At 49.4% G+C, this 13,941-nt stretch overlaps 2 protein-coding genes across 11 annotated transcripts in view; one reads left to right on the forward strand and one right to left on the reverse strand.

Annotated features, from left to right (window-relative positions):
• The first annotated feature begins 1,672 nt into the window (after window positions 1–1,672).
• LOC133390825 (coiled-coil domain-containing protein 166-like) lies at window positions 1,673–2,722 on the forward strand. Its single transcript, XM_061640231.1, has one exon. It carries the CDS (start codon window positions 1,673–1,675, stop codon window positions 2,720–2,722), a length of 1,050 nt encoding a protein of 349 aa, XP_061496215.1.
• A 2,382-nt stretch (window positions 2,723–5,104) lies between these two features.
• LOC133390051 (germ cell nuclear acidic protein-like) overlaps window positions 5,105–13,941 on the reverse strand; it is a 56,794-nt gene continuing 47,957 nt past the window's right edge. For all 10 annotated transcript variants that reach the window (XM_061637896.1, XM_061637894.1, XM_061637892.1 and 7 more), the window contains 2 exons: window positions 7,638–7,842; window positions 5,105–5,658 (listed from right to left, as the gene is read on the reverse strand). In XM_061637896.1, coding sequence (XP_061493880.1) covers window positions 5,409–5,658; window positions 7,638–7,842 — 455 coding nt within the window. In that variant the 3' untranslated portion in view covers window positions 5,105–5,408. The remainder of the gene's footprint in view (window positions 5,659–7,637; window positions 7,843–13,941) is intronic.

Genomic DNA, 13,941 nt, shown 5'->3' on the forward strand with positions numbered 1-13,941 from the left:
ACCGAAGTTGGTAGAACGCATTCCGTGCCACCGAGGCTACATGAGCCTCGAGTGATAGGGAAGAGTCTAAAACGACTCCCAGACTACGAACCTGCTCCTTTAGGGGGAGTGTAACCCCATCCAGGACAGGGTATGTATCCACCGTCTGACCAGAGAAACCATCCACCAGCAGCATCTCAGTCTTATCAGGATTGAGTCTCAGCTTGTTCGTTCTCATCCAGTCCATTGTCGCGTCCAGTCAATGGTTCAGCACATCGACCGCCTCACCTGAAGATGAAAAGGAGTAGAGCTGCATGTCATCAGCCCTGATGACAACGCACTCCAAAACTCCGGATGACCGCACCCAACGGCTTCATATAGATGTTAAAGCATGGGAGACAGAACTGAACCCTGTGGGACCCCATATTGGAGAGCCCACGGTGTCCAGCAATGTTCCCCAAGTATTATCTTCTGGAGACGGCCCGCCAAGTAGGAGCGGAATCACTGCCAAGCAGTGCCTCCAACACCCAACTCCGCAAGCCTCTCCAGAAGGATACCATGGTCGATGGTATCAAAAGCCGCTGAGAGATCAAGGAGAATCAACAGAGTTACACTCCCTCTGTCTCTCTCCCGACATAGGTCATCAAACAGGGTGACCAAGGCCGTCTCAGTGCCAAAACCGGGTCTGAAACCCGATTGAAATGGATCTAGATAATCGGTTTCATCCAATAGCGCCTGGAGCTTAATGGAGTTTAATGACAGGATGCTATGGCTCTACCCACCCATGTAACATTTACTCCATTTAAGCTTTGTATTGAATTGACATGCTGCAGCTGACATCTACCAAAAGGCAGGACGTGTTAATATACAGGCATACCCAGCTTTAACATACGCAATGGGACTGGAGCGTGTATGTAAAGTGAAAATGTAAAGTGAAGGAATTATGTATGCATGTACTGCACTGCAATCGCCACTAGATGGCAGCAGTGTCATACCATTAAGTGTCCGTAATTGCGAACCACGCGTACGTTAAGCGGGGTATGGTGGCGTATGGAGCATGTACGTTAGAGCGAGGTGACGTTAAGTGAAGCGACATTAAGCAGGGTATGCCTGCACAAAGGGTAGGCCCGAGACCCTCTAAATTGACGTTGGGTGGGTGTTGAGCAATTCCTCAGTGCATTGCCAAACTCAGCCGCCCTCCCAATATGGTGACAAGTGCCTCTCCCAGCTCCCTCCATCCTTCCAAAATGAAGCCCAGTGTCTCCTCATGGTTTTTTACATAATAGCCTGTAGCATCTCTCTCTAAATTACCAAAGAAAGTACCTTTCCCTCATGGCCCCCTAGTTGGCAATCGGCCGCTTGCTTATGCAGTGCTCCCTCGGTAGGAAGGGCACGTGGCTCCCTCTCTGACTGTTGGCAAACAGGCCTTGAAAAGCAGAGGCATGTTTCAGTCAGTTTTCAAACAAGTAATGTTGCTGGTTCATGTTTTAAGAACTATCGTTTTATCTGTTAATGATGCCTTTGGGTTGTACTGAAACAATGTTTTTAATGCTACAATGTTTTACATCATAACTGGCTGTCTTGAGAGGGCTTGTGTGCTTCAAAAGACTGTATACAAATGTTTTGAATAAATAAAGTCTCATTTACTTTCATTTTGGTCAGTACCTGAAAGTGCAGCAGTCAGCACAACAACATGGTTCCAAGGAAAACAAAGTCAAAAATTAAGAAAAGTATGCCCAAGGTCGTAAGCACTTCAGGGACATTTATCACTGAGAGGGAGCAGTACCTGCAGAAGGAATATGGCATCCTGACAGAGCACATCAATACGTACACACAGCGCATGGAACATTTCCAGAGTGAAAATGAGTTCCTGAACAAGGAAGCCCAGCAGATAAGAGAGAATAGTAAAGCCTACCTGGCCTATTTAGCCAAGCGCACCCTCCGATGCCAGAATGCCATAATTACGTTGAATGACCAGAACCGCTCAGACCTTGCACATGTCCTGAAGCAGAAGGAAGAGCTGACTTCACAGTACACAGACAAGGAGACAGAAGTGAGGAGCCAGCTGATAGAGATGGAGACCAAGTACTCCCTCATGAACAAGGAAGTCGAAGAGCTCAAGCCCTTCAAGGAGCTGCAGTCAGAGCAGCTAAGCCGGATCCGGGAGCTGGAGAAGGAGCTTCTAGCTATGAGGATCCAGCACTCAGAACAAATGCACAAGGTCAAGAGCAAATTCCTGCATCTGAAGGCGGAATATGAGGTGGAGTCTCATCAGAAAGTCCAAGCTCTGGCCAAGAAGGCTGAGAAGGAAGCAGTGCGCAGCCTCATCCAACACACCAAGCAGGTGAAAGCTGAGAACTGGCAGCTACGCAACGAACTATTGAACCTCATCAAACGAGCTCAAGGCCTGAAAGCTATCATGCACCAGCTGAAAGAGCAGAAGGAGCAGCTCCTGCGTGAGCTCCAGTATGGGCAAGACCTGGCACGCATGCACCACTGGTTAAAGCAGCAAGGGGCTCCAAAGGCCAGCACCACTTGCAGTAGCTGCTGGTCACCCAAGGACAAGCTAAACTCCTCTCGGGTGACAAGTGCTCACAGGTTCATCAACAAGAATCTAGAATCTCCCACAGGGCTCCAAGCAGCAGCAGAGAGCTTGCCACCACTTAGGAATCCGAAGAGCGGAGATGGAGAGCCAACTGTGACTGCAAGCAGGCAGTCTCAAAAGCATGCCCAGCCTACATGAATGGCTTCAAGCTAAGACGTGAGTGAAGATGGCTTCTCACTGGAAGGCTGAGAACAGATGGCCCAAGAGTAACCTTCCTGACTAAGAGGATATTGTTGAGATGGAGGCCCTTACTGAAACACAGCAACAGGGATTTTCTAGGAAGGTGGTAGCAACTAATGAATTCTGCTTTTTGTTCCTTCACTAATTAGTAGAGAAAGATGAGAAACATTAACGCAAACAACAAAAAAATAAAAATAAAGGAACTTTTGTGGAAACTACCCTGTCCTCCGAGCCCACTTGCTGGGGTGGGGGAAGAAGGCTGAGCCTCAGCTTACACCCGAGCAAGCCAATCAGTTTCATAGCCTCAACCGGCAGCAACATCACCAACTTCCAGTCCTCTCTGGAGCCACAGTGCTGACACCCACGCACTAGTCACAACACTGGCCCTCAGACACATGCATCAGGAAACAGCAGCTGCTACGCATTAACAACCCATTGCTACTCCTTCTGCAGACAATGCCCAGGGATCACCCATGTCTGAAGTTGTCTCGCCCTAAATTAAAGCACATTTATGGAGGGGTTGCGATTCTCCAGATATTGTTGGATGACAAGTCCCACCTTTCCTGAGTGCTGGTTATGATGGCTGGGGCTGGTGGGAGTTGGACTTGACACCACCTGGAAAGCCACAGGGCAGCTATCCAGAGAGGGTCCGCTGGAAAACAGTAGAAGCAAGAGTAGTGACTTAACCAGCAGCATGCACACACAAAGCAGCCTAAAGCACATATAAGTGACCAGCATCTTAACCACCTGTGCTTACAACATATACCCTTTTTGGTCTCGAAGGGTCAGAATCTACACCATCACTCTCTTTGGCTCCAATTAGGCAAATCCATTCAGAGAAGCCACTTTCAGAGAATTGTACAGTTGTGTGCAATTGCAATTGTGTGATTGCAATTAGTGTGTCCATCCCTTCAAATTTAGGTAGTAACCACGGTGTGTGCATGTGGGTTAAAAGCAGTTCTCCTTGCACAAGAAAATTGATCTCTTGATGCTATTATTGGGTCTAGCAGAAAAGCTTCCCTTGGCACCAACTTTGCATGTGCGCACACACACACACCAGTCCCAGGTCAAAAGCCCCCTCCCCCGGCAGCTGTTTTATTACAGTTTCAAATCAAGGCATAGTAATTGCAATTATGCATGTTAACTTAAGTTATGCAATTAACTTCATGTGTACAAGGAGCAATAAGATTTTGACACTGCATGGCTACCACCCTGAAAGCAATAGGCTTTTATGTCCTACTTTAACTGGCCACCGCAAGCTACTCTGAAGCCACTCTTCAATGCAAAGCTACTATTTCAAAACTCCTATCTCCCAGGTCAGCCAGAGGCTGCCACATTTCCTGATTTATTTAGGGAGCAGCAGCATGGGGCAAAGGTCAGCTGCCCAGGCCCCTAGGAGAAAAATAACAAACATGAATGGGGTGAGTATATTCAGTTTTATCCTCACTGTGCAAAAAGGAGAGATAAGTTGTCCTAATTACATTTTTTTACCTCACCTTCCAATCGAGGTTCTCTAGGCAATTTGCACAGTCTGGGCACATGCATGTTCTCAATGCCTGGTGACCAGAACATTTATCCAGTCTATGTGAGGTCTGAACAAAAGAGCCTAACTGCTGGATCAGGCCAGTTAGCCCATCTACACAGCATCCTATTCTCAGTGGCCAGCCAAATGCCTTGATGTTCCCAGGACTTGAGTGCAAGAGCACTCTTCCCTCCTCCGGTTCCCAGCGACTGGTATTCAGAGACATACCGTCTCCAACCAAGCATGCAGAGGACAGCCATCATGGCTAGCAGCCATCAATAGTCTTATGCTCCATGTATTTGTCTAATCCTCTTTTAGTCACCCACGTTGGCAGCCATACTGCCTCCTGTAGGAGCAAGGCTAACTATGAGCTGGGGAAGCGGAGAGGCGATGTGTCAGCTTGCTTGTTTCACATTATCCTGCCATTACTAGTTATGGAGCAGGAAAATGGCCATTTACACATCTTGCAACGGGATTACGGATGTTCTCACTCGGATATTTAAATGATCTGTTTCCCAGATTGGGTGGGCAACAGTGGTGTCCATCTCCAGAAAGCATGTTCATGGGGGGGGGAAGCAATGTGAGCTACTGGTTACAGCCTATTTTCACAGTGATGTAATGGCTTTGGGGGGGGGAGAGAGATGAGCCACAGGTGGGGCTGATTAAAACAGCTGGTTTCTCCAACACAAAGCCTTGCAGCTCACCAATGAAATGCAATAATCAGCAGCAGGCAGTGACAGTATGCATGGCCTGGTCCGAGAATTCTTTGACGATTCCTCTGTGAACAGGAAGTGCAATTAGGAAGAAAACAACATTCGGAACACAGAAACAGTTCACTTTATTCGTAGCTTAGTGTGTGTTATAAAACCTGAGTAGATGCCCTGGGCAAATGAGATCAGACACAAAAGGGTTAGTAAAAGCATGGGCTGAGGGGGGGGGGGGGAGAGAGAGAAGGGAAAATAAAAAAACAGCTCTGGCAGTTTCAGGGAAGATGGGCCAAGTGCCCTGTTGCTGCTGGGCAGACACTGCACAGGGCGCTGCTTCCTTCTTGGGAAGGGAAGCGCCACATAAAGCAATGGATCTGGGGCTGCTGCACCAATCCTTGACTAGAGTGGGAGAAAGTCAAACACTGAGGAGAGACCCCTGGGCGGCAAAGTCCACACCAAGTTTCTTCATGATGGCTCCATGGTTCAGCCCCTGCTGAGACCGCTTAGCAGAGCCATAGTTTTCTTTCACATATGCTGCGAACGGAGTGAGCGATGCTTTAGCTGGTGTACCATCTTTGCGCACGGGCTGGCACAGCACAAGATGCCCCTTGCAGAGAGCACAAACAAAGCGCTGCGTGTCCAGAGATTTTGAGTGGCGCCCAATCCTGAAAAGCCAAAACACAAGAGGATTTGTGAAGAAGCAGCAGTCAGGCTTGCACAGAGGACGGCTGTAAGCGATTGCCCACTAAGTGATGGCTGTAAGTGATGGCACCCTGGCTCAGCAAAAGGTTGCATGCCCAGCATGCCTAATGCCCAACTGAGGAGTGACCATCTTAGGAAGGACAGAGAGAAAAAGGGGGTTGCCAGGAAAGGTTAAAGGAGAGCAGGGGAAAGCAAGACAGTGAGGGACAGTGAGCAAGACAGTTACAGCTAGTTTCCACCAATTTTCATTGTGCTTCTCAGCAACCCCTCCCCACACACATACATATTGCTATAGAATAAAACTAGCTTGGGCTAATCACAGTGCCCCACGTTCAAGTGGTTGATCACAGAAGCCTTCCTTAACTATTCTCCTAAAATTACAGTTGCGAGCAGGCATGGCAAACTTCTCTGGGCAGGGAAGGCACCAATTAGGGAGCCACCCACTAAAGCAGGCCCTGTCTGGACCAGTTGCCACCCACAGTATCCAAGACAGCTGAGGCACATGAAAATGTGGACAGGTTGTGGGAACCAGTGCAAACCTTTTCGGTTGTGACACCCAGATGACCCCCCCCGAGTTTATAGCCAACACAGATAGCTTTAAAAGAGGATTAGATAAACATGTGGAGGATAAGGCTATAGTTGGTTGCTAGCCATGATGGCTATGCGCTGCCTCTACAGTCAAGAGTCAATCTGCCTCTGAATACCAGTGGCTGGACACCAGAGAAGGGGAGAGTGCAGTTTGCATTAAGGTCCTGCCCGTGTGGTTCCCAACATCTCGTTGGCCACCGTGTGAACAGGATGCTGGACTAAATGGGCCATTGTTCTTAGGTTCTGCTTATGCTTTGAGAGGGGCAAATGCCCTCCTCGCTGTGCACTTTAAGCTAGCACTTAAGCCAGGGTCATCTCAGACAGCATTTTAAAGTTACACCTTTTGTTTTTGTAGCTTTGGTTCACTTCATATTGAACATAAGGACATAAGGAGAGCTCTGCTGGATGAGGCCAAAGGGGCCCATCTAGTCCAACAAGAAGCCCAAAAGCAGGACCTGAGTGCAAAGGTCTCTCCCCTCCTCCGGTTCCCAGAAACTGGCATTCCCAGTCATGCTGCTCTTGTGCTCAGGCCCTACTTGTGGGCTTCCAACAGGGCCCCCGAGCAAACAGGAGGTGGGACTAGATGGGCCACTGGCCTGACCCAGCAGGGGCTGCTTCTTAATGCCCTTAATCCCTCCTTTGCCTTGCCCCCTCCTCCACTAAAAAACAAACATGCACCAGATTGATTGCGGAACTAATTGGTTAAGGAGTGCAGAATTTAAGAGTGTTAAGTTGCAGACACCAAGATAGGGGAAGTTCTTAGGGGATACAAGGAGGTAGTACTATGCTCCTAATTAGCTCATCAAAATGTAAATGTACTGCCTTCAAGTCGATTCCGACTTATGGTGACCCTATGAACAGGGTTTTCATGAGGCTGAGAGGCAGTGACTGGCCCAAGGTCACCCAGTTAGCTTCATGGTTACGTGGGGATTCGAACCCTGGTCTCCCAGGTCATAGTCCAACACCTTAACCACTACACCACACTTAGCTCATCAGGCATGATATATCTGGACATCCTCCAAGCTCCACTTCAAAAACTGAAGTGGGGGGGGCAGGGTTCAGCATCTAGCAGCCTCCATTCATAAGGTTCATCAGATCTTATAGAATCAGATCACTGAAAAGCAGGAGGCAATTTCAGCTGCTGGGAGATGCTAGCAGCGCAGAGACTCTCTTACAACAGGACACAGGCCTCTCTTAGGTTTTAATACAAAACGTTGGGTCATGATACTCAAATCACCTGCTGGCAGTAAAGTGGCAGAGAAAAACTTAGAATTTCCCAATTGCAAGTGTTTAAATGTATCTCCAGGAACAGGGACAGGCACTGCTAGGCGGCCAAAGGAAGCCCCTCACTTACGTATTTTTGCACTGAGCACACTCATAGGTGAACTTGTACTTGATCTCATAGTTGTGGCACCGTGACACCACCGGGAGCTCTGGGTGGACCACAGAAGACTTCTTAGCATATAATCGCCAAAATCGGCCGTGGCCATCTCGGACGCCGTGGATTAGCCATGTGGCTGCATGGCATAGTTCATGGATCAGAGTGTCCCGAAGTCGATCTAAGCAAGAGACAAAGAAGAGAGTCCTGAAACCATAATGTTTGTGTTTCCTGATTTCTGTGCAGGCACTCGTGTGCCAGGCCAATAGATCTGAAGGAGGAATAATGTTAGTACAGGTTTCTGGGCTGTCTCCCCCCCTCCCCCGCATGAATCCTCCCAACATTCAGCTTCACTGGATGTTCACAAGTACTAGTGTTGTGGGAGAGGAAGAAAAGCTTTTGCTATCCACTCTCTATGCCACGCATAGTTTTATGCACTTCTGTCATGTCTAAGCTAAAAAGCTCCAAATGCTGGAACTTTTGCTCCTTCTCTTAATCATGTGAACTGGACTCCCAACAACTGGAAGGGCACATCTTACATTCTTCCTAGAGCAGAGATAGGTAACACAACAGAGTAGTGTATGTTGGTGGAAAATTGTTTCATGCTCCTGGAGAAAATCCAGTCTAGCATGGAATTGCTCCCTTCCTGCGTGGGAGTCACCAGGGAGTGGTGAGTTTTTGTCCCAGGTGAGAGCCAGGGTGTGAGCCACATCCAATATTTTTCTTTGTTTGAGTGTCTCCTGCCACAAAACTCTGCTGTATTCCTTTGTTTTACTAGAATTGAGTCAGGGACGTATGCATCTGGGCCAGGGATGGGGGAGAAATGGGAGTAAGACTGCCATCCTGTGATGGTAGGTAGGGGGAGATAGGTTGGTGTCAGAAGGCAGAGCTGGGGTCCCAATCCCGGGGAGCTGGATCCCGGAGAGTTGGGAGAAGAGTATTCGGATGGATGGCAGAGGGAAGGGGGAGGAACTTCCCCCCTTTGGAGCGAAGACGAAACAGAGGAACTGCCAGTGATAAGGTCGCTTAGCGACGGGGAGCCTGAGCCCTCCCTGGACATTCTCATGCCTCCCCCTCTTTCAGGCTCAGAGCAAGAGGGGAAAGAGGAAGGGCTGCTCACAGCCAAAAAGCGGGGAGGCAGTTTACCATCAGCCCCTCCCCTATCCCCCATCCTGGAATCGGAAACTTCAGAAGAGGAGGGGGTGATGCTTCCCCCCTCACCGCGCACACGCAGACAGCTGAAAAGACAGGAGAGAAGGGGGGGAAGGCAGGCAGTACCTGAGGGGCAGTTAAGGAGGAGCGAAAGATTGCGCGCCCGTTTGGCCCCTTCTTAAAGAACAGGCGGGAAGAAGTCCCTTGCTCTGTCAACTTTCTCCCAATGCCGCAGGACCTGTATCCCTGTATTGCTTCATGAGAAAACACAGTCTTTGTTTGGACATTACCCTAATAAAACACGAATTAACTACAGCCGTTGGTCTGGTTCCTGAGTCACATCCTGGGCCTGACAGCTTGACAGAGCCACCTAAATCACCCTCAACGCTCTCTTCACTTGACTGGGACAAGATGTCAAAGAGAGCAGCGGGGGGGACGAACCCCACTTCTGAGACGGAAGAAGTGGAACTCTTGAGGACTAAGGTAGCTGATTTGCAGACGGATGTTCAAGCCCTGCTAGCAGCAGTCAAGGCGCTGAAGACGGATAATCAAACCTTGAAGGCCATGATAGACCAGATGCAAACAGCCCCTCCAGCTGCCGTAGTAAAGGTTCCCATTGGATTCCCCAAAATACGCAGGACAAAGTGATCAGTTGGCAACCTTCGTGGCTCAATGTGAGTTATATCTGGATGTCAGGCACACGGAATTTCCAGACAATGGGGCTAAAGTAGCTTTCGTGATTAGCCTCCTGGAGGGAGAAGCTGCAAAATGGGTGACTCCGTATCTCGTGAGAAAGGATACTGTCTTAGGAAGGTACAGAGGATTTATACAGGAGATGACCAAGATGTTTCAAGACCCGCAAAGGGCTGAAACAGTAGCGCGGCAACTAGGCGCTCTGAAGCAAGCTAAAGGGACTGTTTCCGAGTACACTAACGCTTTTAAAATTGTGTCGCAGGAAACTGGTTACAATGACGCCGCCCTGATGTTTATGTACCGGAGTGGATTAAATGCTGAAATCCTGGATGAGTTGGCCAGGACCTCCCCCCCCGCTGACCTACCAGGGCTCATCCGGCTATGCCTACAGATAGATCACCGGATGGAAGGAAGGCGCCTGGAAAGGAAGCAGGAGGTCCCGAGATACTCAGCCTCGGCATCCCGCAACAAGACCCTTCACACTGCAGGGATGGCAGGTAATGCAACTGAGGGACAGGGAGGGGCTAGGCCAAGACTGTCGGAAGAAGAAAAGGAAAGACGACGCCGGGAACGTTTATGCTTTTATTGTTCAAAGCCGGGCCATGTGGCCAGAGACTGTGGACTGAAAGGGGGGAAAGCCGAGCCGTCGGGAAACTAGAACACCCAGTCCACGTGCAGGCCGGTGGACTGGGGGCAGCGTTGTATAAAGGCCCCCCAACGATCCAACCTCCCTCAAAGGGGGTGTTGGTCTTGCCTATTCGGATTACAACTTCCAGAGGAGTGGTGTTTAATTCCACTGCCTTAATTGACAGTGGAGCCTCCACAAATTTTATTGATGCAAAGTTAGTCAAGCGTCATGGAATTTCCCGGTGGAAACTGGACGCTCCCCTAGCTGTGGAGACTATCGATGGGAGACCCCTGAAGTCAGGAGGGGTGACACAAGCCACGGAGGAAGTGAAACTTCAAATCCCTGGGCACGAAGAGTTCATTTCGCTATACGTGTCAGATCTCTCGAACTTTGAGGTGATTCTGGGAATGCCCTGGCTAGCAAAGCATGAACCCAAAATAAGTTGGAAGGAGGCGGTGGTGTGGTTCACCTCACAGTATTGCCAGGAGAACTGTCAACCTGAAGGAATCAAGAACACCTTAGCGGGGGCAGTGCAAGAGATCGAGCAAGTGACCCTGCCGCCAAAGTATGAAGAATTCAAAGATGTGTTTGATGAAAAAGAGTCAGAGACTTTACCCCCCCACTGCCCTTACGACTGTGCGATTGACCTAGTGCCAGGAGCCAGCATCCCATCAGGGAGAATCTACTCTCTCACAGAGAATGAGAGGGAGGCCCTGAAGGAATTCCTGGATAAAAACCTGAGGCGAGGATTCATACGCCCCTCACAATCCCCTGCTGGAGCGCCACTATTGTTTGTGAAAAAGAAGGGGGGGGAACTCAGACCCTGTAACGACTATCGCGCATTGAACCAGATCACCATCCCCAACAGCTACCCGCTGCCCCTGATCTCAGAGTTGCTGGACCGACTGCGCTCTGCAAAAATCTTCACGAAGTTGGATTTGAGAGGAGCGTACAATCTGATCAGAATGAAGGAGGGAGATGAATGGAAAACAGGATTCTTGACCGCTTACGGACAGTATGAATACCTGGTCATGCCGTTCGGGCTTTGTGGAAGTCCAGGAATTTTTCAAAAATTCATGAACGACGTGTTTAGAGACTTGTTGGACACGTATGTAATCTGTTACTTAGATGATATCCTGGTGTTCTCAAAGAACCAGGAAGACCACGACCAGCATGTGAAGACGGTGTTGAAGAGACTGAGAGAAAATCACCTGTATGCTAAATTAGAGAAATGTGGATTTGAACTCAAGTCTCTAGACTTCCTTGGATATCGAATCTCAGCGGAAGGCGTGGAGATGGACCCAGGGAAAGTAAGCTGCATATTGGACTGGGGCCAACCTGTCACCAAAAAGGATGTACAACGGTTTTTGGGGTTTGCCAATTATTACAGAAAGTTCATTCCAGGGTTTTCCAAATTAACAGCTCCTCTGACTGACTGTTTAAAGGGGAAGAAGAAGTTTCAATGGACAGAGAACGCCACCGAGGCCTTTGAGGAGCTGAAGAGAAGGTTTGCTACTGAGCCCATTCTGCGCTTTGCTGATCCGAACCGCCCTTTCGTAGTGGAAGCAGATGCTTCAGATTTTGCCATCGGGGGGGTCCTGCTACAATTAGACCAAGAAGGGAAGGAGCTGCACCCCTGTGCGTACTTCTCTTGGAAGTTAAAGCCTGCAGAGAAGAACTACACAGTTTGGGAGAAGGAGCTGCTGGCCATCAAGGACTCTTTTGAAAACTGGAGACAATACCTAGAGGGGACCTCTCATCGAATTGAAGTGCGCTCCGACCACAAGAATCTTGAAAGCCTCCAAACCGCCAGAAAGCTGAACCAGAGACAGATAAGATGGTCCCAGTTCTTCACTAGGTTTAACTTCCAGATTACTTACCATGCCCAAGCCAAAAACCAGAGAGCGGATGCCTTATCCAGACAGCCACAATACAAAGAAAGTGAATCCGAGGACCAGCCTCAGTACGTAATCCCGCCAGAGAAATTAACGTTGGGAGTATGCCAGCCTTCATGGGAAGAGGAACTCAAAAAGGCACAACAAGAAGATGCAGACATGCTAAAATATCAGCAGGAGACGGGACAAGGTCAAGACTCAGAAGTAACCTTTCACTGGAGAAATGGACTGTTACGGTTCAAAACCGCCAGATATGTGCCAGAAGGGGAATTAAGGCTCAGAATCCTACGCCAGTGTCATGATTCCATCACAGCGGGACACTTTGGGATTTACAAGACCATTCAGAACGTGGCCAAGGACTTCTGGTGGCCTAAAATGCGTCGGGATATTGAGAGTTATGTAAAGTCCTGCTCTGTCTGTCTGCGGACAAAAACACAAACAGGGACACCTGTTACAACTGTTGCCTGTCCCACACGAACCCTGGAAGGACCTCTCCATGGATTTTATAACTGATCTACCCAAGTCCCAAGGAATGACAGCCATCTTAGTAGTGGTGGATCTACTTACCAAAATGGCACACTTTCTTCCTTGTGCAGGGGCCTTAGAGGCTAAAGAAACGGCCAAGTTATTCATAAAAGAAGTCTACCGGCTGCATGGATTGCCAAACAGCGTAGTCTCAGACCGAGGAACTCAGTTCACAGCCAAATTTTGGAGAGCAATGTGGAAACAGTTGCAGACGGAATTAAAACTCTCCTCCGCCCATCACCCCCAGACAGATGGGCAGACGGAACGCTTGAACGCCGTTTTGGAAAGATATTTACGAAGTTATGTGTCCTATCAACAGACTGACTGGGTATCATATTTGCATTTTGCAGAGTTCGCCTACAACAATTCTCTGCACTCCAGCACTCAACAAACCCCGTTCTTCGCTAATTATGGATTCCATCCTAAAGTCTTTCCAAGCAGCTCAGAAGGAATGCTGGTACCGGCAGCTGAGAACTTCCTTAAGGAATTGCAAGCGGCGCAACAGACACTGAAACAGCAGTTAAACGAAGCCAAAACGGAGTACAAGCGAGTTGCTGACCTGCACAGGAAGGAGGGGCCCCCCCTTCAACCGGGAGACCAGGTATGGCTGTCCACCCGCTTCCTCCAGATGCCGGGCAAATGTAGAAAATTACAAGACAAGAGGGTGGGTCCTTTCGAAATAGAAACTCAAATCAATCCCGTGGCGTACCGACTGAAGCTGCCTGACATGTTTAAAATACATCCTGTGTTCCATCGATCCCTCTTAACGAAAGCCGCCCCTCCCAGTGAGTTACGGCCGGAGGAACCTCCCGGAGCTCCACTCCTGGTAAATGAGCAGCTTGAGTTTGAAGTTGAGGAGATCTTAGATTCCAGGATCAGACGCCACAAGCTGCAGTACTTGATTCACTGGAAAGGCTATGGGGTGGCTGACAGATCATGGGAAGATGCAGCTGATGTGCATGCTCCAGAATTGGTAAAACTTTTCCATCAACGTTTTCCCCACCGTCCCAAGCCAGACAAGGGGAGGGGGGCACAGCCTGGGAGGGGGGATGGTGTCGGAAGGCAGAGCTGGGGTCCCAATCCCGGGGAGCTGGATCCCGGAGAGTTGGGAGAAGAGTATTCGGATGGATGGCAGAGGGAAGGGGGAGGAACTTCCCCCCTTTGGAGCGAAGACGAAACAGAGGAACTGCCAGTGATAAGGTCGCTTAGCGACGGGGAGCCTGAGCCCTCCCTGGACATTCTCACGCCTCCCCCTCTTTCAGGCTCAGAGCAAGAGGGGAAAGAGGGAGGGCTGCCCACAGCCGAAAAGCGGGGAGGCAGTTTACCATCAGCCCCTCCCCTATCCCCCATCCTGGAATCGGAAACTTCAGAAGAGGAGGGGGTGATG

This window comes from Rhineura floridana, chromosome 8 (genome assembly GCF_030035675.1).
Source record: "Rhineura floridana isolate rRhiFlo1 chromosome 8, rRhiFlo1.hap2, whole genome shotgun sequence".
Taxonomy (NCBI): Eukaryota; Metazoa; Chordata; class Lepidosauria; order Squamata; family Rhineuridae; genus Rhineura; species Rhineura floridana.